Source organism: Bombina bombina, chromosome 6 (genome assembly GCF_027579735.1).
Source record: "Bombina bombina isolate aBomBom1 chromosome 6, aBomBom1.pri, whole genome shotgun sequence".
NCBI lineage: Eukaryota > Metazoa > Chordata > Amphibia > Anura > Bombinatoridae > Bombina > Bombina bombina.
Window position 1 is genome coordinate 1159492112 of NC_069504.1, and position 27108 is coordinate 1159519219.

General features: G+C 40.9%; 1 protein-coding gene across 1 annotated transcript in view; it reads left to right on the plus strand.

Moving 5' to 3' along the window:
• Nucleotides 1–3770: 3770 nt before the first annotated feature.
• The window catches only part of LOC128664942 (LIM domain only protein 3), a gene marked incomplete at its 5' end in the record, with an annotated part of 79723 nt that continues 56385 nt past the window's right edge, over nucleotides 3771–27108 (plus strand). The window contains one exon of the mRNA XM_053719734.1: nucleotides 3771–3862. Coding sequence (XP_053575709.1) covers nucleotides 3771–3862 — 92 coding nt within the window. The remainder of the gene's footprint in view (nucleotides 3863–27108) is intronic.

A 27108-nucleotide genomic window follows, 5' to 3' on the forward strand; every position in this document is an offset into this window, starting at 1 on the left:
TTACATTCATACTCATAGATCGAGTCACTCATAGTATTTCAAGACATTTTACTACTTGGGGGATATGAATCAAAACTGAGAGTTAAATCAAACACTCCCATAAATTGTGTAATCGTGTTTGGAACGCATAGATGCGTTTTCAAATAACTGGAAGCGTCTTCATTTCCGGTTATACGAAAATATTGTGTAAGTGAACAAAATATAAAACAATAAGAGGTTTATACTAGTCATAAACTTGAATACAGAGATCAGTTGTAGGGCCTCTGTGCAGTATTTGCTAATGTTACCCATCCCTAGATGCCACTAATCATCTGTGGTAGACTCGTAGCACCGGAAGTTGTCATAGACCCTGATACACAATCATGAAGTACTATTGTAAGCAGAATATTCCTTGTACTATACCTATCACAATATTGTAGTTCATTCTGTTACATAGTATTTGTAGACAAGTGTGTATCCTATGTATAATCTGGGTCAGATGTTTCTCATCACTGAGACCGGTACATACACCCAACTTTCTTATTATGGCAAGAGTGTCTAAAACATACTAGATAGGACATAGGTCAGCGCACACCCACTTGGCAGATGTTGCTCAACCCAAGATAAGTGGAGTATTGGTGTGATGATAGTTGACACCAGTGTTTACATATGAGAAATATAAGTTATCTGTACAGAATAACTGTGCAATGCATTAAACAATTGTAAGTGTCTGAAGAGCTAGAACAACACTCATGTTGCACCCTCCTAGCCTCTCATTGACACTACCTGTCACACAATATGATAAATCCTCATTAAAACAAACTTAATCGTGACATCTGGTTGTTAAACTAGGTGTTAGGGAATATGTCATATACAGACTAGGGGTCTGGCAGTTAACACCGGGCCTGCCAGGGTGCAAGACATTTGGGAGAATTACAGAAACAGACAATACAACACACACAAAGTCCAGTACTCACTCACAAGCTCTCAGCTAGGATTAAAAGCAAAACTGGAAGAGTTAGTTACCACATTTGGCCAAATGGGACATAACCAGGTGCCACCTCAAGGTCTCTTCCACATAACTGAGTCCCTAACTGCAGCCATGCACACAAATGCAAGCTAATAATCAAACAACTGTCTGTGATCTGTAAATAGAGGAGCTTTATGTGCGTGCGATAGCAACCAAAGCTGAACCTGTCTGAGTCATAGGATGTGTACCCGGTCCAGTCTGGATGTGCATTCCTTTCTCCTGATTTTGCTTATGCCCAGGGAGATTACATAAATCTGTGAATCCTGACCTGTTCCCAGTTTGTTTGATTATTAGCTTGCATCTGTGTGCATGGCTGCAGTTGTGTGGCTGTATTAGGGACTCAGGCACTTGGAAGAGACCTTGGCGTGGCACCTGGTTATGTCCCATTTGGCCAAATGTGGTAGCTAACTCTTCCAGTTTTGCTTTTAATCCTAGCTGAGAGCTTGTGAGTGAGTACTGGAATTTATGTATTGTATTATATGTTTCTGTAATTCTCCCAAAGGTCTTGCACCCTGGCAGGCCCGGGGTTAACTGCCCGTGACTCTGTAAATAGTGGAGCTTTATGTGAGTGCGATAGCAACCAAAGCTGAGCCTGTCTGAGTCATAGGATGTGTACACGGTCCAGTCTGGATGTGCATATATATACACACAACACATAGACACCCAGCACTCACCAGCTAGCTCACAGCTAACATAAAATCACAACTGGAAAGGTTAGTTACCGCATGTGGCCAAATGGGAAAAGCTCAGACACCACGTCAAGGTCCTTTCCACTGCCTGAGTCCCTAACACAGCCACACCATGCGAGCTCACAAAGCCAAACAAACTGAGAACAAAGAAGGGGTGCACAGGTGTATGTAATCACCCTGAGAAATACAAAACATGGAAAGGAACTGCACTCCAAGACCGGACCGGGTACACATACAATGACTCAGCAACATCCCAGCCCTGGGTGCTTAAATAGCACTCCCAAAAAGCTGTGCTGTCACCAGTGTCACAGGCAGTCTCCTTCCGTGTTTTATTTATTTATATATATATATACACACACACACACACATACATACATATATACTACTGAGGACATTACAAATAAGGAGATTCTCCTACTCCACCGGGACTTGCTTGCCAATAACAAGTGGGGACACTTTAAGGATCCGACTGCCATGACTTACCTCATATGATTGGGGTTACCTTTGTGAGTAGGATTCACTCCTAAATGTTGAATGTATGTTATATGTTTTTATAATATTAAATTGATTTGCACTATGAAAAGTGTGTCTGTGCGCTTGTTCTTTTAGATTCTTGCATATATATATATGTGTGTGTGTGCATTGTTTGTAATAGTCTGAGGATGGGGTCACTCCCCGAAAACGTTCACTAGAATAAAAAAAAAATTCACGATAACAATGGCGAGTGCTCTCTTTGGCCTTCATATATATTGCAAACTTTAACTTAACAAAGTTGCAAAATATCATGCTCTAATTAGAATCATTATTAAATAATTCTTATGCAACGTTGAAAATCATGTCAGTTCCAATCCAGCACTAATTCAAAGTATAGTGCATAATGTTATAAGACACTTGTTTCCAAGAAAGGCACTTTTCATTGCGAAAGTTACGAACACACTAGTCCGTTAATACGTTACTGCAAACTGTTATTGTTTATGGAGTCCTCCACTTCCAAGGTCTTTTTTATGGTGGTTTATCCGGCACAAGGCATGTTGTTTGTTAATGGCTGTACTAGGCATACTTCGAGTAAACCAGGGAGCCTGTTCTCAGCTTGAGAGATTGACGTCACACGCCAACGGCCGTTTCACTCCCCACGTGACCAAGCGTCATAGGGGCTTCCTCAGGGCGTATACTATTAATCTCCATGTGTTGTCCTTTTAAACACAGCCCATATTTCGGATTGGTGAAATATTTTTAGTGTGATTAAAGCAACAAAGTCTAAGAAAGACTCGCTAAATAAAAATATTGCATATATTCATCTTTACTTAACCTAAATAGAGCAAACTTTATTTATTAGCATTTTAAGTTCGCTATTTTATGTGCATCGATCATAGCCAATAGAAATTGAACAAACAGTGGGAATAGATATAGTGCATACCAAACGATATTAGTATCTATAGAGTTTTAGGTATATATTAACCTAATAGTTGCCTGCAAATCTCGTAAAAAAAAAGCGGCATTATTACAAAAAAGGGGCAAAATCTAATTTTTCATTAAGTCCTCTTGGGGACAGGGTTTTCAACCTATATATCCATGCTACCTCTTTTTTAAGTAATAAATTAACTCTCTATTTATTTATTCATTTATTTATTTATTTATTTATTATGCATATGCCTTTAAGAACGTGCTATTTAAGGAGGAAAAGAGGCTGGGCCCTGTGAGCAGTGAACAATTTCTGTTAAAGCACAAAACATGTCTGCTGTACAGGACTCCAGCAGTTCTTGTTTGCTAATATGATTGTGCTAGTGTCAGCTAGTGGTGATTGGCATTTGTAAACGGCTATTTGCTATTTCAACATTAACTTTGACATTTTTTTCTGCTTTTATTGGTTTTGGATCTAATAAACTTTGGGATTTCGTTTTACCTAAGAAGTGCCCAGACATTCTTTGTTTTTCTGTATTTGTTTGGACGCCGTGGACGAGCGGTGTCTCTCCAGGAGCATTCTCAGCGTAGACCCCCTCCCACGCTCCATTGTGCCGTCGCAGAGTGCTGGGTAAGGCAGAGCGCGACGCTGCAATCTGTGTGTTTGAAAATTGGAGACTTCGTCAAGTAGCGTACACAGCCTGCTGGATACCCGCAACGGAAAGGACTTCCTTAAATGCACTGAAGAACGGCTGAAGAGGAGGTGGGTAAGTGGGGAGCATGTTTGATATATTTTCACAATTTAAAACTTACGATCCAAGCAGAATGGTTATAAAGACACCACTAGCTAATGACTTGACACTTAGCCAACATATTGGATTTGATAAACAAGCCTAGCACTAAGCACTTTGACCCTATTTGCTGCTAAAGCTGATGTACTATCTGCACAAAGACTATTTGCACAAAAACTATTAAGTTGTTGTATTATTTATATAGTATTGTATATAAGCCTAGCATTGAGCACCTTTTTGCTGCTATAGTTGACATACTATTGGTACAGCATTACTAAGCACTTTTTTTCTTGTGGCATATTTGCACAACATTACAGAGTACTTTTTTTCTATAAGATACGACGAATCCACGGATTCATCCTTTACTTGTGGGATATTATCCTCCAGCTAACAGGAAGTGGCAAAGAGCACCACAGCAGAGCTGTCTATATAGCTCTTCCCTTGACTCCACACCCCAGTCATTCTCTTTGCCTACTCTAAGTACTAGGAAGGGGTGATAAAATGTTAGTTTTTATTTTCTTCAAGCAAGAGTTTTTTATTTTAAATGGTACCGGTGTGTGCTATTTTCTCCCAGGCAGCAGATGGATGAAGACTTCTGCCTGGAGGCTGATGATCTTAGCAGTTGTCACTAAGATCCAAAGCAGTTCCCACAGAATGGCTGAGGAGTACTTAAGAAACTTCAGTGTGAGGAACGTTTTTCATGCTATAAGCAGTGAGGTATGTTCAGTCATTTTTTTCTGGAGAGGCTGTGTTATTTCAGAATTGGCTGACAGTATCCCCATGAGGGAGAGGGTAAGCAGTAATCCTAAAGTATATAAAGAGGGGTATTACTGAGCTTGCATTTATGGGCTATACAAAAATGGTTGACACTGATGTTTGAATGTTTGTGGGCAAACGTTTATATGATGGGAGTGCAGTTAACGTTTTTAAAGGAGACGTTTTTATGCTTTATTAAGAGGGTACACATGGCTTCATTTCTGGGTTTCTGAACCCACATGGCTAGGTTTTTAGACCGCTCTGGTGCGGTCAATTTGGGCTGTAAGACATCAAGTGAGATGGGCGGGGCCTATTTTCGCCCCTCGTATGCATAGTTGTTTTTATCAAGCAAGCAGCAAGCTCCTGATCCGGTGGGCCTTTGTGAGTTGTATTGGGCCAAAACTAAGGTTTATCCCGGTTTTACAGACCCCTGAGGGCACGTAGGCGCCACAGCAGGGCTGTGGCGAGGTGCAGGGGGTGCTTTTTGTTGAAATAAACGTGTTTGTAATTTTCCGTTTTTTCCTGTAAGGTTTAAGTATTCCTTTCCTTGTGGGGCAAACTTAGCTGCAGTATTGGGATGCTTTTACCATAAAATTGTTTTTAAGCAGTTTTGGAAAATTGTATGCTTTTTTCCTCTTAAAGGCACAGTACTGTTTTTTTTCACTAAATAAAGTGTTTTCAAGCCTGTTTGTGGTCATTACTAGCCTGTTCAACATGTCTGACATTGAGGAAAGCCAATGTTCAATGCGTTTAGAAGCCATTGTGGAACCCCCACTTAAAATGTGTCCCTCATGTACTGAAGGGGCCTTACATTGCAAAGAACATATTTTAGCTGATAAAAGTATGTCGCAGGATGATTCTCAGTCAGAAGAGAATCAGGTTTTGCCATCTACTTCTCCCAAGTGTCACAACCTTTAACGCCCGCACAAGCGACGCCAAGTACCTCTAGTGCATCTAATTCTTTCACCCTGCAAGATATGGCCGCAGTTATGTCTACTACCCTCACAGATGTATTATCTAAACTGCCTGGTTTGCAGGGGAAGCGCAGTAGGTCTGGTATGAGAGTAACTGCTGAGCCCTCTGACGCTTTATTAGCCATCTCCGATGTACCCTCACAATGCACTGAATTGGGGGTCAGGGAATTGCTGTCTGAGAGAGAGCTTTCTGATTCAGGAAAGATATTCCCTCAAACAGATTCAGATATGACGGCTTTTAAGTTTAAGCTTGAACACCTCCGCTTGTTGCTCAGGGAGGTTTTAGCGACTCTGGATGACTGTGACCCTATTGAGATTCCTCCAGAGAAATTGTGTAAAATGGATAAATATCTAGAGGTTCCTTCTTACACTAATGTTTTTCCGGTCCCTAAGAGGATTTCGAACATTGTTACTAAGGAGTGGGATAGACCAGGTATTCCGTTCTCTCCCCCTCCTACTTTTAAGAAAATGTTTCCAATATCTGACACCATTCGGGATTCGTGGCAGACGGTCCCTAAGGTGGAGGGAGCTATTTCTACCCTGGCTAAGCGTACAACTATACCTATTGAGGACAGTTGTGCTTTCAAAGATCCTATGGATAAAAAAATTAGAGGGTCTTCTAAAGAAAATATTTATTCATCAGGGTTTTCTTCTGCAACCTATAGTTTGCATTGTTCCTGTAACTACTGCAGCTGCTTTTTGGTTTGGGGCTCTAGAGGAGGCTCTTAAGGTTGAGACCCCATTAGAGGATATTCTGGATAGAATTAGGGCTCTCAAGCTAGCTAATTCTTTTATTACAGATGCCGCTTTTCAACTGGCTAAATTAGCGGCAAAGAATTCAGGTTTTGCCATTTTAGCGCGTAGAGTGTTATGGCTTAAGTCCTGGTCTGCTGATGTGTCATCAAAATCTAAGCTTTTAGCTATTCCTTTCAAGAGTAAGACCCTATTCGGGCATGAACTGAAAGAGATAATTTCCGACATCACTGTAGGAAAAGCCCATGCCCTTCCTCAGGATAAGACAAATAAGATGAGGACCAAACAAAATAATATTTGTTCCTTTCTAAACTTCCCTCCTCCCCTGCCACAAAGCAGGATTGGAATTTTGCTCAATCCAAGTCTGTCTGGAGACCTAACCAGACCTGGAATAAAGGTGAACAGGCCAAGAAGCCCACTGCTGCTACCAAGACAGCATGAAGGGGCAGCCCCCGATCCGGGACTCGATCTAGTAGGGGGCAGACTTTCTCTCTTCGCTCAGGCTTGGGCAAGAGACGTTCAAGATTCCTGGGCATTAGAAATTGTGATAAGAAGTGAATACAGCGCCAACAAGAGGCCAAGGGATAAATATACTCACAGAGAGATAAAAGAAGATTATTTAATGAACCATGTTAAAAAGCATCAGTAATAAAAGACTATATATAAAAAATGTAAAAAGCACATATAAATAAAATTACAAATACAGGAATATCTTACAGAAGCGGCTCAAAGGGCCAAAGCTGATAATTACAATAAAAACAGAGGTAATAACAGGTGATCAGTGTGAGTGGTACACCAGAATAAGAGTGTATACTGATAAAACAGAATTAGCCTAAGTACAACTGTAGCAAGTGCATCAAGCAAAAAACTAATAAACAATAATACAAACTATAGTGTTCAAAATTAGTGTTACAAAAATAGTGTTCCAAAAAATAGAAAAATGCACTGCAGTGCAAAAAAAGGGGGGTAGCAAAATAATTGTATAGATACAATCAAATAGTGAGTGAGTGCAAATGGATATAAAAATGCTAGCTACTTAATCCAGTGAGGTTAAGATATAATTAAATAAAATACACAATATGCAATAACATAAAAAATAAAATACACAATATGCAATAACATAAAAAGTAAAATATAATCCAAAAAAGTGTTCAAAAAGTTAATCAACAAATGTTAGTGAAGAACAAAAATAAGTCAATCGAAACTAAAAAATGGAAAAAATGGGTGATGAAAAGCAAGATGAAAGTGAGGAAATTGATTCCTTCCAATGTTAGTTACTTTAACTTTAACGCGTTTCTGCCCTCAAAAAAGGGCCTTTCTCTCTGAGTCTTGAGAAAGGCCCTTTTTTGAGGGCAGAAACGCGTTGACATATTGGTAAGCATTACTTTAATCTTTACTTCATTCTCATATTGGATACACTATGTTGTGAATTTCTTTTTTTACAGGGACATTTTTTAGGATACCATAGGAGCAGCTGACAGGTGCTAGGATCCAATCAGCTACTTCAGCAACCACACTCAGGAATTTAGATCTGTTAAAGTAACTAACATTGGAAGGAATCAATTTCCTCACTTTCACCTTGCTTTTCATCACACATTTTTTTCCATTTTTTAGTTTTGATTGACTTATTTTTGTTCTTCACTAACATTTGTTGATCAACTTTTTGAACACTTTTTTGGATTATATTTTATTTTTTATGTTATTGCATATTGTGTATTTTATTTAATTATATCTTAACCTCACTGGATTAAGTAGCTAGCATTTTTATATCCATTTGCACTCACTCACTATTTGATCGTATCTATACAATTATTTTGCTACCCCCCTTTTTTTGCACTGCAGTGCATTTTTCTATTTTTTGGAACACTATTTTTGAAACACTATTAACACTATTGTTTGTACTATTGTTTATTAGTTGTTTGCTTGATGCACTTGTTATAGTTGTACTTAGGCTAATTCTGTTTTATTAGTATACACTCTTATTCTGGTGTACCACTCACACTGATCACCTGTTATTACCGCTGTTTTTATTGTAATTATCAGCTTTGGCCCTTTGAGCCGCTTCTGTAAGACATTCCTGTATTTGTAATTTTATTTATATGTGCTTTTTACATTTTTTATATATAGTCTTTTATTACTGATGCTTTTTAACATGGTTCATTAAATAATCTTCTTTTATCTCTCTGTGAGTATATTTATCCCTTGGCCTCTTGTTGGCGCTGTATTCACTTCTTACCACTTGTGCATATTTTTTGGAGGTTGGTTAGGATCTCTGTTTGGATACAGCTTGAGGATTACCTTAGCGCTTGTACACTACCCCTTTTTCACATTAGAAATTGTGAGCCAGGGGTATCTTCTAGAATTCAAAGATTCTCCTCCAAGGGGGAGATTTCATCTTTCACGATTGTCTGTAAACCAGACAAAAGCAGAGGCGTTCTTATGCTGTGTAGAAGACCTATGTACTATGGGTGTAACCCACCCAGTTCCAAAAGCAGAACAGGGGCAGGGGTTTTACTCCAATCTGTTTTTGGTTCCCAAAAAAGAGGGAACCTTCAGACCGATTTTAGATCTCAAGATCCTAAACAAATTTCTCAGAGTCCCATCCTTCAAGATGGAGACCATTCAGACTTTTTTTACCAATGATCCAGGAGGGTCAATATATGACCACCGTGGATTTGAAGGATGCGTATCTTCACATTCCTATCCACAAAGATCACCAGTTCCTCAGGTTCACCTTCCTGGACAAACATTACCAGTTTGTGGCTCTTCCCTTAGGGTTGGCCACAACTCCAAAAATTTTCATTAAAATGCTAGGGTCCCTTTTGGCAGTTCTAAGGCCGCGGGGCATAGCAGTGGCGCCTTATCTGGACGATATCTTAATTCAGGCGTCAACTTACCAACTAGCCAAATCTCACACGGACATCGTGTTGGCTTTTCTAAGATCTCACGGGTGGAAGGTGAACGTAAAAAAGAGTTCACTTATCCCTCTCACATGAGTTCCATTCCTGGGAACTCTGATAGATTCGGTAAACATGAAAATTTTTCTGACGGAGGTCAGAAAATCAAAGATCTTAAACACCTGCCGAGCACTTCATTCCATTCCTCGGCCGTCAGTGGCTCAGTGTATGGAGGTAATTGGACTAATGGTAGCGGCAATTGCTTGCTGGCATCTCAGACCACTGCAACTATGCATGCTCAAACAGTGGAATGGGGATTATGCAAATTTATCTCCTCAGATAAATCTGGATCAAGAGACCAGAGACTCTCTTCTTTGGTGGTTGTCAGAGGATCATCTGTCCCAGGGAATGTGTTTCCGCAGGCCAGCATGGGTCATAGTGACGACGGACGCCAGCCTTATTGGGCTGGGGTGCCTTCTGGAATTCCCTGAAAGCACAGGGTGTGTGGACTAAGGAGGAGGCTCTCCTTCCAATAAATATTCTAGAACTTAGAGCGATATTCAACACGCTTCAGGCGTGGCCTCAACTGGCTTCGGCCAGATTCATAAGATTCCAGTCGGACAATATCACGACTGTAGCATATATCAATCATCAAGGGGGAACAAAGAGTTCTCTAGCGATGATAGAGGTTTCCAAAATAATTTGATGGGCAGAGACTCACTCTTGCCATCTATCAGGGGGAGTGGGAGCTCCATCCGGAGGTGTTTGCACAATTGATTCATCAATGGGGCACACCAGAATTGGATCTGATGGCATCTCATCAGAAGGCCAAACTTCCTTGTTACGGGTCCAGATCAAGGGATCCCCAAGCAGTACTGATAGATGCTCTAGCAGTACCTTGGTCGTTCAACCTGGCTTATGTGTTTCCACCATTTCCTTTCCTTCCTCGTCTGATTGCCAGAATCAAACAGGAGAGGGCTTCAGTGATTTTGATAGCACCTGCGGGGCCACGCAAGACTTGGTATGCAGACCTTGTGGAAATGTCATCTCTGCCACCATGGACACTGCCACTGAGACAGGACCTTCTCATTCAAGGTCCGTTCCAGCATCCAAATCTAGTTTCTCTGCGGCTGACTGCCTGGAGATTGAACTCTTGATTTTATCCAAGCTGGGATTCTCTGAGTCGGTCATAGATACCTTGATTCAGGCTCGAAAATTTACCATAAGATATGGCATAAATATATTTATTGGTGTGAATCCAAAGGCTACTCATGGAGTAAGATCAGGATTCCTAGGATTTTGTCCTTTCTCCAAGAAGGTTTGGAGAAGGGGTTATCAGCTAGTTCCTTAAAGGGACAGATATCTGCTTTATCAATTTTACTGCACAAGCGTCTGGCAGATGTTCCAGACGTTCAGTCGTTTTGTCACGCTTTGGTTAGAATTAATTCTGTGTTTAAACCTATTGCTCCGCCATGGAGTTTGAATTTAGTTCTTAAAGTTCTTCCGTTTGAACCTATGCATTCCATAGATATTAAGCTTTTATCTTGGAAAGTTCTGTTTTTAGTTGCTATCTCTTCGGCTCGAAGAGTATCTGAACTATCTGCATTGCAATGCGACTCGCCTTATCTTGTTTTCCATTCTGATAAGGTGGTTTTGCGTCCCAAACCTGGATTCCTTCCTAAGGTTGTTACTAATAAGATTATTAATCAGGAAATGGTTGTTCCTTCTCTCTGTCCTAATCCTTCCTCTAAGAAGGAGTGTCTGTTACACAACTTGGACGTGGTTCGTGCTTTGAAGTTTTACTTGCATGCGACCAAAGATTTCCGTCAAACATCTTCTCTGTTTGTTGTCTATTCTGGAAGACGTAGAAGTCAAAAGGCTACAGCTACCTCTTTCTTTTTGGCTGAAAAGCATCATCCATTTGGCATACGAGACTGCTGGACAGCAGCCTCCTGAAAGGATTACAGCTCACTCTACTAGAGCGGTGGCTTCCACATGGGCTTTTAAAAATGCTTCTGTTGAACAGATTTGTAAGGTTGCGACTTGGTCTTCACTTCATACTTTTTCCAAATTTTACAAATTTTATACTTTTGCTTCTTCGGAGGCTATTTTTGGGAGAAAGGTTCTTCAAGCAGTGGTGCCTTCTGTTTAACCATCTGTCTTGTCCCTCCCGTTCATCCTTGTCCTGTAGCTTTGGTATTGTATCCCACAAGTAAAGGATGAATCCGTGGACTCGTATCTTATAGAAGAAAAGTAAATGTATGCTTACCTGATAAATTGATTTTGTCTATGATACGACGAGTCCACGGCCCGCCCTGTCAATTTAAGACAGATTATATTTTTTGATTTAAAACTTCAGTCACCTCTGCACCTTTTAGTTTCTCCTTTTTCTTCCTATACCTTCGGTCGAATGACTGAGGGGTGGAGTCAAGGGAGGAGCAATATAGACAGCTCTGCTGTGGTGCTCTTTGCCACTTCCTGTTAGCAGGAGGATAATATCCCACAAGTAAAGGATGAATCCGTGGACTCGTCGTATCATAGAAGTAATCAATTTATCAGGTAAGCATAAATTTACTTTTTATACTGTTTGCAAAGTATTTGTACAACATTATTGGGACTATGGCATACAATTACACAATACAATACTAAGAATCTTTTCAAGCCAAGCATTGAGCACCTTTTTGCTGCTATAGCTGACACACTAGTGGTACAGCATTACTAAGCACTTTTTTTCTTGTGGCATATTTGCACAACGTTACAAAGTACTTTTTATACAGTTTGCAAAGTATTTGTACAACATCATTGGGACTTTGGTATACAATTCCAGTATACAATACTAAGCATCTTTTCCTCATTTGGATATTATTTGCACAATACTGTTGGGACTAGTGTTTATAGATATTAAGATATTATAACATGGATATAACAGTGATGAAGAATCATATGTTCTTACTAATTTTGAGGAAGAGTCTACACTGTATGATACCAATGAGGAGATTTTAAACACTGTAGATAGTTTGTTTTTTGACATTGATAATCTTAGAAAAAAAGACATAAAATTAGAGTTGGACATTAAGACATTTTTAATATATAAACATAATAAAAGGATTCCAAGAGGATTACCCATACGTAAGTTCCCCTCATTCAGAGTATGTGAAGCTGATTTTATCATAAAATGGAATACTATTCTGGACACGTGCTCATTTGCACTAATTGAGCTCCTAATTGAGTATAAACAAAAGCAGAGGGTAGAGCTGTTAGATGAGATGAGGGCTATACAAGAGAAACTAAAAGCAGTCCAGAGAGATCCAGAATTTAAACTATACGATAAACAATTTTAGAAGAACATGATATCATTCTGCCAAGAATTGTGGGAGTTTAAATCTAGGAAGATGTCTAGAGACAAATATGATTATGACCATCAAAATGTCTATAGATGGGAAAGTAATGATAATTTTGGCAGAGAACCTAGAAAAGCAAGAAAATGGTTCAAGAACCGTAATAAGAAAGCAAAACAGGTTACATCTTCAGATACTAAATACGAGGTAGAATCCTCAGAGGAAGAAACAAATAATGAAGAACAAGAGCCTACTGTATTACAATCCTCTTTTGGAGCCACTGGTACCAACTTTTCAAAAAAACAAACAGCTAATGACTCTACCCTTGGGAAGGTGAAAAAAATACATAGAGGTAAAAGGGGCAAAAGAAAAACACCCAGACACCAGGGAAGAGGAGACGAATCCAACTCAAGACAACAAGAAGTCACAACAGAAAACATATGTGACAAGATCAGGGACTCAACAAAAAAAAAATATGCATGAACAAAAATGTATTGAATTTGTCTAGTGTCACTCTAACTGATGTTGAAATAAGAGTTTTATCTAAAGGTCTTAACTTTGTTCCCTCACAGCATTTTAACCTATTTAATACTATTCTGGACGTGAATAGGTTTGTGAGAAAATTAATATTACGCAAACATTTTTCTAATGCTGTGGAGGAACAGGAAAAAACCTCTGTAACCAAGGATAGATCCAGAGAGGAAAATCTTACATTTTCTGAGAAATGCTCTATAGTAGATTTACAGGGTTTACTTGATGACAATGTTGAAGATAAAGAACACTTAGTAACCACACGTGATATTGACTTGACTAAGTTTAGGAAGAAGAGTAATTTTTTATCCTGTGAGCTCCAGGACACATCCAGTTGAGACATTCCAAAAAGTGGTAGAGGAACAATTAAGAGAATTGGACAAAAAATCAAAAAGAACTAAACACAATATGTCACTAAAAGAGAAGGGTGCCCTTGATAAAATTATCAAAGATGATAGAATCATAGTGTGTTCCTCTGATAAAGGGGGTAACATGGTAATACTTGATAGAACCACATACATCACAGAAGCCCTAAGACAGTTGCATGACATTGAGGTTTACACAAAATTAAAAGAAAATGCCACTAAATTGTACAGGGAAATTTTGTGTGATATAATCAAAAGAGCAAGATACAACAATGTAATTACACACACAATAGAGGAAATGTTGGTGCCAGAAAGTCCTATCACCCCTATATTTCATTATTTTCCCAAAGTCCATAAGGACATGGAGAATCCCCCGGGCCGCCCCATAATAGCGGGCATAAATTCCTTAAATGAACCTTTGTCAGATCTAATGGACTCTTTTTTACTAGTGATGTTGCGAACCTAAAAATTTCGGTTCGCAAACGGCGGACTCGAACTTCCGCAACTGTTCGCGAACCGGCAAACCCCCATTGACTTCAATAGGCAGGCGAACTTTAAAACCCACAGGGACTCTTTCTGGCCACAATAATCATGGAAAAGTTGTTTTAAGGGGACTAACACCTGGACTGTGGCATGCCGGAGGGGGATCCATGGCAAAACTCCCATGGAAAATTACATTGTTGATACAGAGTCTGGTTTTAAGCCATAAAGGGCATAAATCACCTAACATTCCTAAATTGTTTGGAATAACGTGCTTTAAAACATCAGGTATGATGTTGTATCGATCAGGTAGTGTAAGGGTTGTGCCCGCTTCACAGTGACAGACCAAACTCCCCGTGTAACGCACCGCATACAACCACAAACAGTCGATTTGCACAACCACGAGATAGATAGATTTGATAGATACATAGATTACATAGATCAATAGATGCAATATACATTTGATAGATACATAGATTACATAGATCAACAGATGCAATATACATTTGATAGATACATAGATTACATAGATCAATAGATGCAATATACATTTGATAGATACAAATTACATAGATCAATAGATGCAATATACATTTGATAGATACAAATTACATAGATCAATAGATGCAATATACATTTGATAGATACGATTGATAGTTAGATTTGATAGATAAAGAGATAGATTTGATAGATATATAATTTCACAGACAGAGAATTACAAGATGTGCGGTTTGGGACCCATGGTAAGGTTACTTCCTTTTGCACAATCGAGTACAGGTTGGGGTCCGGGATTGCCTTTTGTGCAAAGAAATTGTGGCCGGGTACCTTCCACTGCGGTGTCCCCTATCAGGGGACGTGTATATGGCATGGATTTTAGGAACCGGGAGATGGAAAAAGATGCTTGGACACCCAGTACAGGTCATTCTCCTTCAGCCTTTTTATACGAGGGTCCCGACCCTCAACAGGCACGACAGCATGAAAGACCCCATATGCCATGAATTCCTTTTGCACAATCGAGTACAGGTATGGCATCGATTTTAGGAACCCGGAGATAATTGTTAGGAACCGGGAGATGGAAAAAGATGCTTGGTCGGTCCTCCTACTTCAAATTTGGGGCACTGCGCGTGCAATCTACTGTGCCACCAGATATGAGTGGTGTGTTAAGTAGTACTATTCTTAGCAGTTTAATCCCTGTTATGTGCCTTTTTTTTGGTTTGGGTTTTGAAGCCACAGTGCAGCACCAGAGGCCAGAAAAATTAGGCATGCAAGTCATCCGGCATTCAAAGATAAAATACAGCAGCGTGTGGACCATTTTTAACCCAAGGCAGCACATCTCATCAGGCCTTTTTTACTCAAATGTATCGCCCAATGTCAGTCCCTTCAGGATCCATCCCTCATTCATTTTAATAAAGGTGAGATAATCAAGACTTTTTTGACCTAGGCGACTTCTCTTCTCAGTGACAATACCTCCTGCTGCACTGAAGGTCTTTTCTGACAGGACACTTGAAGCGGGGCACACCAGAATTTCAATTGCAAATTGGGATAGCTCAGGCCACAGGTCAAGCCTGCACACCCAGTAGTCAAGGGGTTCATCGCTCCTCAGAGTGTCGAGATCCGCAGTTAATGCAAGGTAGTCTGCTACCTGTCGGTTGAGTCGTTCTCTGAGGCTGGATCCCGAAGGGCTGTGGTGATGCATTGGAGTTAAAAAGTTCCGCATGTCCTCCATCAGCAACACGTCTGGAAAGCGTCCTGTCCTTGCCGGCGTGGTCGTGGGAGGAGGAGTATTACTTTCATCTCTTCCCCTGTTAGATTCCCGTTGTGCTGTGACATCACCCTTATACGCTGTGTAAAGCATACTTTTTAATTTATTTTTGAACTGCTCCATCCTTTCCGACTTGCGGGAATTCAGTAACATTTCAGTCACTTTATGCTTATACCGGGGGTCTAGTAGCGTGGACACCCAGTACAGTTTGTTCTCCTTCAGCTTTTTTATACGAGTGTCCCTCAACAGGCACGACAGCATGAAAGACCCCATTTGCACAAGGTTGGATGCCGAGCTACTCATGTCCCGTTCCTCGTCCTCACTGATCTCACTGAAGGTATCTTCTCTCCCCCAGCCACGTACAACACCACGGGTACCAGATAGGTGACAACAACGAGCACCCTGGGATGCCTGTTGTGCTTGGTCTTCCTCCTCCTCAAAGCCACATACCTCCTCTGACTCCTCTTCCTCACAATCCTTTTCCTGCGTTGCCGCTGGTCCAGCAAGCGATGCTGATAAGGCTGTTTCTGGTGGTGATGGAGACCACAACTCTTCACGCTCATCTACGGCCTGATCCAGCACTCTTCGCAGTGCACGCTCCAGGAAGAAATCAAATGGTATGATGTCGCTGATGGTGCCTTCGGTGCGACTGACTAGGTTTGTCACCTCCTCAAAAGGACACATGAGCCTACAGGCATTGCGCATGAGCGTCCAGTAACGTGGCAAAAAAATTCCCAGCTCCCCAGAGGCTGTCCTAGCACCCCGGTCATACAAATACTCGTTAACAGCTTTTTCTTGTTGGAGCAGGCGGTAGAACATTAGGAGAGTTGAATTCCAACGTGTCTGGCTGTCGCAAATCAAGTGCCTCACTGGCAGGTTGTTTCGCCGCTGGATATCTGACAAGTGCACCAATGCCGTGTAGGAACGCCTGAAATGGCCACACACCTTCCTGGCCTGCTTCAGGACGTCCTGTAAGCCTGGGTACTTATGCACAAAGCGTTGTACAATCCAATTACACACAAGTGCCATGCACGGCACATGTGTCAACTTGCCCAATTTCAATGCCGCCACCAAATTACTTCCATTGTCAGAAACAACTTTGCCAATCTACAGTTGGTGCGGAGTCAGCCACTGATCCACTTGTGCGTTCAGGGCGGACAGGAGTGCTGGTGCGGTGTGACTCTGCTTTCAGGCAAGTCAACCCCAAGACAGCGTGACACTGCCGTATCCGGGATGTTGAATAGTACCTGGGGAGCTGGGGGGGTGCCGTTGATGTGGAGCAAGATGCAGCAGCAGAAGAGGACTCACCCGAGGAAGAGGTTATAGAAGAGGATGGAGTAGAGGAGGTAGCAGCAGGCCTGCCTGCAAGTCGTGGCGGTGTCACCAATTCCTCTGCAGAGCCACGCATTCCATGCTTGTAAGCCGTCAGCAGGTTTACCCAATGCACAGTGTAGGTGATATACCTGCCCTGACCATGCTTTGCAGACCAGCTATCAGTGGTCAGATGGACCCTTGCCCCAACGCTGTGTGCCAGACATGCCATTACTTCCTTTTGCACAATCGAGTACAGGTTAGGGATTGCCTTTTGTGAAAAGACATTTCGGCTTGGTTCCTTCCACTGCGGTGTCCCAATAGATACAAATTTTTTGAACACCTCAGACTCCACCAGCTTGTATGGTAAACGCTGGCGGGCTAAGAGTTCAGACAAGCCAGCAGTCAGACGCCGGGCAAGGGGGTGACTTTCGGACATTGGGGGGTAGTTATCAAGCCGTCTACTTTTCTGGCTTCGCCGGCCCAATACAACCGCCTAAGCTCGCCTACCTTCGCCGCCGCGGACCTGAAAAAATACGCCTAAGTTATCAAATAAAGCTGTCAAAAAGCCGCGGGGCGATGAGCAGCGGACTGTGACAGTTATCACTCATCCGATCTCGCTGCTCTTCGGCTTTTTCCCAGCTTTATTGCTAGCCTGTCACTAAGCACTCACACTAAACTACACTGTTCTATCCCTATACCGGCGCCCCCGGAGCCCCCCGCAACTAAATAAAGTTACTAACCCCTAAACCGCCGCTCCTAGACCCTGCCGCAACTCTTATAAATGTATTAACCCCTAAACCGCCGCTCCTAGACCCTGCCGCAACTCTTATAAATGTATTAACCCCTAAACCGCCGCTCCCTGAACCCGCTGCAACCTATATTAAATGTATTAACCCCTATCCTGCCCCCCTACACCGTCGTCACCTATAATAAATTTATTAACCCCTAATCTGCCTCCCCTACACCGTCGCCCCCTATAATAAATTTATTAACCCCTATCCTGCCCCCCACTACGCAGCCGCCACTGTAATAAAATTATTAACCCCTAAACCTAAGTCTAACCCTAACGCCCCCCTAACTTAAATATTAATTAAATAAATCTAAATAATATTTCTCTTATTAACTAAGTTAATCCTATTTAAAAATAAATACTTACCTATAAAATAAACCCTAATGTAGCTACACTATAAATAATAATTATATTCTAGCTATCTTAGGATTTATTTTTATTTTACAGGTACCTTTCAATTTATTTTAACTAGGTACAATAGCTATTAAATAGTTATTAACTATTTAATAGCTTACCTAGCTAAAATAAACTGAAATTTACCTGTAAAATAAATCCTAACCTAAGTTACAATTACACCTAACACTACACTATACTTTAATAAATTATTCCTATTTAAAAATAAATACTTACCTGTAAAATAAACACTAAGATAGCTACAATATAATTAATAATTATATTGTAGCTATCTTAGGATTTATATTTATTTTACAGGTAACTTTGTATTTCTTTTAGCTAGTTAGAATAGTTATTAAATAGTAATTAACTATTTAATAACTACCTAGCTAAAAGAAATACAAAATTACCTGTAAAATAAATCCTAACCTAAGTTACAATTAAACCTAACACTACACTATCATTAAATTAATTAAATAAACTACCTACAAATAACTACAATTAAATACAATTACATAAACTAACTAAAGTACAAAAAATAAAAAAAGCTAAGTTACAAAAAATAAAAAAATAAGTTACAAACATGTTAAAAATATTACAACAATTTTAAGCTACTTACACCTAATCTAAGCCCCCTAATAAAATAACAAACCCCCCCCAAAATAAAAAAATGCCCTACCCTATTCTAAATTAAATAAAGTTCAAAGCTCTTTTACCTTACCAGCCCTTAAAAGGGCCATTTGTGGGGGCATGCCCCAAAGAAAACAGCTCTTTTGCCTGTAAAAGAAAAATACAACCCCCCCAACATTAAAACCCACCACCCACATACCCCTAATCTAACCCAAACCCCCCTTACAAAAACCTAACACTAATCCCCTGAAGATCATCCTACCTTTAGTCGTCTTCACTCAGCCGAGCCACCGATGGAACCGAAGTGGACATCCGGAGCGGAAGAAGTTAATCCTCCAAGCGGTGCTGAAGAAATCTTCCATCCGATGAAGTCATCATCCAGGCGGCGCTGAAGAAAAGTCTTCTATCCGGGCGAAGTCATCTTCCAAGCCGGTTCTTGAATCTTCCTTCCGCCGACGCGGAACCTCCTTCTTCACCGACGGACTACGACGAATGAAGGCTCCTTTAAGGGACGTCATCCAATCGGAACAGCCAATAGAATGCGAGCTCAATCTGATTGGCTGATTGGATCAGCCAATCGGATTGAACTTGAATCTGATTGGCTGATTCCATCAGCCAATCAGAATTTTCCTACCTTAATTCCGATTGGCTGATAGAATCCTATCAGCCAATCGGAATTGAGGGGACGCCATCTTGGATGACGTCCCTTAAAGGAGCCTTCATTCGTCGTAGTCCGTCGGTGAAGAAGGAGGTTCCGCGTCGGCGGAAGGAAGATTCAAGACCCGGCTTGGAAGATGACTTCGCCCGGATAGAAGACTTTTCTTCAGCGCCGCCTGGATGATGACTTCATCGGATGGAAGATTTCTTCAGCGCCGCTTGGAGGATTAACTTCTTCCGCTCCGGATGTCCACTTCGGTTCCATCGGTGGCTCGGCTGAGTGAAGACGACTAAAGGTAGGATGATCTTCAGGGGATTAGTGTTAGGTTTTTGTAAGGGGGGTTTGGGTTAGATTAGGGGTATGTGGGTGGTGGGTTTTAATGTTGGGGGGGTTGTATTTTTCTTTTACAGGCAAAAGAGCTGTTTTCTTTGGGGCATGCCCCCACAAATGGCCCTTTTAAGGGCTGGTAAGGTAAAAGAGCTTTGAACTTTTTTTTATTTTAGAATAGGGTAGGGCATTTTTTTATTTTGGGGGGGTTTGTTATTTTATTAGGGGGCTTAGATTAGGTGTAAGTAGCTTAAAATTGTTGTAATATTTTTTAAATGTTTGTAACTTATTTTTTTATTTTTTGGAACTTAGCTTTTTTTATTTTTTGTACTGTAGTTAGTTTATGTAATTGTATTTAATTGTAGTTATTTGTAGGTAGTTTATTTAATTAATTTAATGATAGTGTAGTGTTAGGTTTAATTGTAACTTAGGTTAGGATTTATTTTACAGGTAATTTTGTATTTCTTTTAGCTAGGTAGTTATTAAATAGTTAATAACTATTTAATAACTATTCTAACTAGCTAAAATAAATACAAAGTTACCTGTAAAATAAATATAAATCCTAAGATAGCTACAATATAATTATTAATTATATTGTAGCTATCTTAGTGTTTATTTTACAGGTAAGTATTTATTTTTAAATAGGAATAATTTATTAAAGTATAGTGTAGTGTTAGGTGTAATTGTAACTTAGGTTAGGATTTATTTTACAGGTAAATTTCAGTTTATTTTAGCTAGGTAAGCTATTAAATAGTTAATAACTATTTAATAGCTTGTACCTAGTTAAAATAAATTAAAAGGTACCTGTAAAATAAAAATAAATCCTAAGATAGCTACAATATAATTATTATTTATATTGTAGCTATATTAGGGTTTATTTTATAGGTAAGTATTTTGTTTTAAATAGGATTCATTTAGTTAATAAGAGTTAATTTATTTAGATTTATTTAATTGATATTTAAGTTAGGGGGGCGTAAGGGTTAGGGTTAGACTTAGGTTTAGGGGTTAATAATTTTATTACAGCGGCGGCGTAGTGGGGGGCAGGATAGGGGTTAATAAATTTATTATAGGTGGCGACGGTGTAGGGGGGGCATATTAGGGGTTAATAAATGTATTATAGGTGGCGACGGTGTAGGGGGGGCAGGATAGGGGTTAATACATTTAATATAGGTTGCGGCGGGTTCAAGGAGCGGCGGTTTAGGGGTTAATACATTTATTATAGTTGCGGTGGGCTCCGGGAGCGGCGGTTTAGGGGTTAATATGTATAGAGTAGCTTGCGGTGGGCTCCGGGAGCGGCAGTTTAGGGGGTAATAACTTTATTTAGTTGCGGCGGTGTAGGGGGGACAGATTAGTGGTGTTTAGACTCGGGGTACATGTTAGGGTGTTAGGTGTAGACAGCTCCCATAGGAATCAATGGGATGTCTGTCAGCAGCGAACTTGTACTTTCGCTATGGTCAGACTCCCATTGATTCCTATGGGATCCGCCGCCTCCAGGGGTGGCTGTTTGAAAACCAGGTACGCTGGGCCGTAAAAGTGCCGAGCGTACCTGCTAGTTTTTTGATAACCAGCAAAAGTAGTGAGAATGTGCCGCACTTGTGTGCGGAACATCTGGAGTGACGTAAGAATCGATCTGTGTCGGACTGAGTCCGGCGGATCGAAGCTTACGTCACAAAATTCTACTTTTGCCGGTCTCGAGCCTTTGATAACTAAGGCGTATCAGCCTCGCCACAAATACGCTGCGGAATTCCAGCGTATTTGAGGTTGACGGCTTGATAACTAGGCCCCATTGGCTTTTTACGCTCAAACATGTCCTTGACAGACACCTGACTGTGGGCAGATGAGCAGGAACTGCTACGGATGAGAGCCTGAGTGGCGGATGGTTGAAAGGGGGCAAGGAGGACAGCAGTGGTTGACGTGGCTGAAGATGCTGGACCAGGAGGAGGATGGCTGCTTTTAGTTTGTGTGCTGCTTGTACTCATGTGTTGATCCCATAGGCGTTTGTGATGTGTGATCATGTGCCTTCGCAAAGCAGTTGTACCTAGGTGGGTGTTGGACTTCCCACAACTCAGTTTCTTTTGGCACAAGTTGCAAATGGCATCGCTGTTGTCAGAGGCAGACACACAAAAAAAATGCCACACTGCTGAGCTCTGCGATGACGACATTCTGGTGGTGGCAACAGCATGCGTTGATTGGCGTGCTCTCTGGCTGACCCCCGGTGCTGATGCATGCTGTCTGACTGTGCCACTATCTCCTTGCGACGACCTCCCCCTGCTTCCAACTCGTCTCCTCCTCCTCCTCTCTGTCTCCCCATCTGAACTTTCCCCCTCTTCTTCTTCTCCCACGTGACATCCACGGACGCATCATCATCAACCGCTTCACTGGTATCTGACAAATCAACAAAGGAAATTACAATTAAAAGATTAGATGCGCTAGGAGAGGGTACTAAACACTTATCTAAAGACACAATTCCTGTTATGTGTCAAGGAACCATACATACAAATTTTTAAGCTAAGCTTAAAGATAGAGAAGTGCGCCCGTAAAGGCTAAAAGTATCACAACACCAATATAAAAATAACCATATATATTTAATAAAATACAATGTGAATACAAAATAAAAAGGGACGTCTCCCTATACTGTAAATGTAGACAAGTGAACTATAGTTAATAAAAGTGGAATAGAGGGATAAAAACAAATAAAAAGTTATTATTCTTTGAACGTTCATAAAGCTTTAGAGGAATAAGAGCCAAGCAATCTTGCACAGTTCCTGCTAGATCATTGGTCTGATGATCGTGCACAGTGTCCTGTTTGTGCAGCGTGTGTATCTTTACACAGAGCGGTAATGGTATGAAGGCAAGGAGGAACACTTGTAGGTAAACCACTTAGGCACTTTATGAAATATAATAACCAAAGTTCATATACGGCATCTAGTTCATATATGGTAACAGTATGCGGACAGCCCTTCAGGGATTAGTGTGTGGTACTTTACCGTATTCCGATGGTAAGTCTCGGTCAAATCTTGGACCGTTGTTGCGGCTAGCAGCCGCTCTCCCACGCTGTTCTCTGCAAACCTACTCACTTGTCGGACGGCGTCTGACGTCACACCTCACTTCTCAAAATCAAAGAGGTGTTGCTTCACGCAATCCAACAGCTGTTTAAGGATTTCCACTTTGTAACTTTGTTGTCCAAAGAGATGTGTGTTCGGCCCTTAGAGGTATATTATGGGCTTACAGCATAGGATAGAATAGGCAGATTCTTCCTCACTTCCAATGAAGTAGTATATCGATTAACCCGGGTTAAGAATGCTGTATCAAGGATGCTTCAGATAAAAGCTGCAATGTCACTTCAACAAGCGACGTGTTTCGCCCTCCCTTGGGCTTTATCAAGATCATATATATAAATCAACAAAGGAAGCAGCAGCGGGTACAACATCATCATCATCATCATCATCATCATCATCATCATCACACCGTACGTCCATGTCTGTAATGCTGCCTGACTGAGACATATCACTGTTATCTACATCCTCTGTCAATGATGGTTGTGCATCACTCATTTCTTCCAACTGATGTGCCAATAACTCCTCTGATAGATCAAGTGAAGCAGCTGTGGTGCTAGTGTTGGTGGTGGCGGCAGGCGGGCGAGTGGCACTGGTCACTTGAGAGGTGCCCGAAGCTAAGCTGGAGGTGGATGGTGCGTCAAGGTTACGAGCGGAAGCTGTAGAAGATTGGGTGTCCTTTGTTATAATGTCAACTATTTCATCAGAACTTTTCGTGTTCATGGCACGTGGCCTAACACTGGGCATTATTCTATGGCCAAAGGGAATCACAGCACCATGACCACGATGGCACCTGCGGGGTGGCCTGCCTCTGCCTGTCATTTTTTTTTTTTTTAAATGTACACTTACACTACTATTAAACAAAATATGAGTGGTGCCACTGGGCAAGTGGGCACAGTATACGCTGTGAGCCTGACACAAAAAAGCAGACTGATGTTTCACAATCCAAAAAGTTTTTTTTTTTTTTAAATATTTACACTACTGTTATAACAAATATGATTGGTGGCACTAGTTGGCAAGTGGGCCTGGCACACACGCTGGCAGGCAGGCAGGCAACTGAAATTAGATTACACTAGCAGACTGATGTAAAAAAAATGTAAAAAAATTTACACTAATGTTACACCAGATATGAGTGGTGGCACTGAGGAAGTAGGCACAGTATACGCTGTGAGCCTGACACACAGGCTGGCAGTGGCAGGCTGGCCTGGCAACTGAAATTAGATTACACTAGCAGACTGATGTTTCACAGTCAAAAAAGGTTTTTTTTTTTTAAATATTTACACTACTGTTACAACAAATATGAGTGGTGCCACTAACTTGGCAAGTGGGCCTGGCACACATGCTGGCAGGCAGGCAGGCAGGCAGGCAGGCAACTGCAATAAGATTACACTAGCAGACTGATGTTTCACAGTCAAAAAAGTTTTTTTTTAAATATTTACACCACTGTTACAACAAATATGAGTGGTGCCACTAACTTGGCAAGTGATCCTGGCACGCAGGCAACTGCAATTAGATTACAATAGCAGAATGATGTTTCACAATCAAAAAAGTTTTTTTTATTATATATTTACACTACTGTTACAACAGATATGAGTGGTGCAACTAACTTGGCAAGTGGGCCTGGCACACACGCTGGCAGGCAGGCAGGCAACTGCAATTAGATTACACTAGCAGACTGATGTTTCACATTCAAAAAAGTTTTTTTTTAAATATTTACACTACTGTTAAAACAAATATGAATGTTGCCACTAACTTGGCAAGTGGGCCTGGCACACACGCTGGCAGGCAGGCAGTCAACTGCAATTAGATTACAATAGCAGACTGATGTTTCACAGTCAAAAAAGTTTTTTTATTAAATATTTACACTACTGTTACAACAAATATGAGTGGTGCCACTAACTTGGCAAGTGGGCCTGGCACACACGCTGGCAGGCAACTGCAATTAGATTACACTAGCAGACTGATGTTTCACAGTCAAAAAAGTTTTTTTTTAAAATATTTACACTACTGTTGCAACAAATATGAGTGGTGCCACTAACTTGGCAAGTGGGCCTGGCATACACGCTGGCAGGCAGGCAGGCAACTGCAATAAGATTACACTAGCAGACTGATGTTTCACAGTCAAAAAAGTTTTTTTTTTTAAATATTTACACTACTGTTATAACAAATATGATTGGTGGCACTTGTTGGCAAGTGGGCCTGGCACACACGCTGGCAGGCAGGCAGGCAGGCAACTGCTATTAGATTACACTAGCAGACTGATGTAAAAGTTTTATAAAAAAAATTACACTAATGTTACACCAGATATGACTGGTGGCACTGAGGAAGTAGGCACAGTATATGCTGTGCGCCTGACACACAGTCTGGCAGTGCCAGGCAGGCAACTGCTATTAGATTACAAAAAAAAAAAAAAAAGACTGATGACTGATGTAGTTCTAAAAAGGGCTTTTTGGGGTGCTGTCCTTACAGCAGAGATCAGATGAGTCCTTTAGGACTGTAGTGGACACTGAATACACTAGCCTAGCTATCAATTTCCCTATAAAATCATCATCAGCAGCAGCAATATCCCTCCTCTCACTAAGAATGCAGGATCAGAATGAATCTAAAATGGCTGCTGCCCAGGAGCTGGGAGGGTCTGGGAGGCAGTGCCTGATTGGCTGAAATGTGTCTGCAGACTGTGAGATACAGGGTCAAAGTTTACTCAATGATGACGAAAAGGGGGCGGATCGAACATCGCATATGTTCGCCCGCCGCGGAGAACGCGAACAAGCTATGATCGCCGGGAACTGTTCTCCGGCGAACTGTTCGCGACATCACTATTTTTTACAACCATTGGTTAATAAGTTACCAAGTTACATACAGGATACTACTGACCTATTACAAAAACTGCAGAAAATAAAGTGGAAAACGAGTTATAGGTTCTTAGTAGTATATGTAACTTCCTTATATACCTCAATTTCTCACCAATTTGGTCTTAATGCAGTTGAATTCTTTTTGGAGAGCCAAGTAATTATGTTCAGTCTACCAAACAATTTATTATGGACTCGATAGAGTATCTCCTCACACATAATGTTTTCATGTTTGAGGGGGGTTTCTATCTCCAGAGGTGTGGAACCGCTATGGGGGCAAAATTTGCCCCCTGCTATGCCGATCTCTTTATGGGATGGTAGGAGCGGTTCCACGTCTTTGGAGATGGAAAACCCCTCAGAGATAACATAATTTTTTACGCCAGATTTATTGATGATCTGATTTTCATCATAGACAGCGATGAACACAGTGTTGATGAATTTTGTGACTATCTTAATAACAATCGCAGTGGAATTAAATTGGTAGGTGAACAAAATTCTAACAATATTTGTTTTTTGGACATAACTATTTAAGGTAATGACATAGGGGGTTGTATAGAGACAAACCTATATAGAAAACCCACTTCAGGTAACACAATATTGGACTTCAATTCAAATCACCCAAGACACACTATACATGGTATCCATAAGGGCCAATATATTAGGGCAAAAAGGAACTGTACCAAGACAGCAGATTATGAAAAACAAGCTGATACCATTACAGCTCGGTTAGTGGAGAGGGGATATGATTTAAATATCCTGAACAATGCCCGGAAAGAGGTGGATAAACTTGCTAGGGATGAGCTATTGAAATATAGCGCCAGACAAGGAAATTTGAATAAGGGAAGTGATAAACATAAACCTAAATTCATAACAACTTATAGTTTAGAGTAGGGTTGCACCGATACCGATACTAGTATCGGTATCGGTACCGATACCAAGTACTTGCATGAGTACTTGTACTCGTGCAAATGCACCGATACTTAAACCGATACCTCCACTTACTACCCATATGCTATCTTGTGGTGTTTTTTTTCAAACTGCATGTACCCATTTCATTTAAATCTGGAGTGGAGACTAAACTAAACATTGTTTACTACTGTTCTGCCAATACAAATTGCTCTTAATTGTATTATTGTAGGATAGATTACTTTACATAGTTTAGACAAACCCCTGAAGTACTGGGCAGTTAATAAACTGAGATTTCCAGCTCTGGCTAAAATGGCCCAAAAATATCTTTCTGCCCCATGCAGTAGTGTGGAAAGTTGAACCTCCTTACTGATAGCAAAAACAGACTTATAGCTGAACATGCAGAGATGCTTCTGTTCTGTTCCTTAAAAAGAACTTG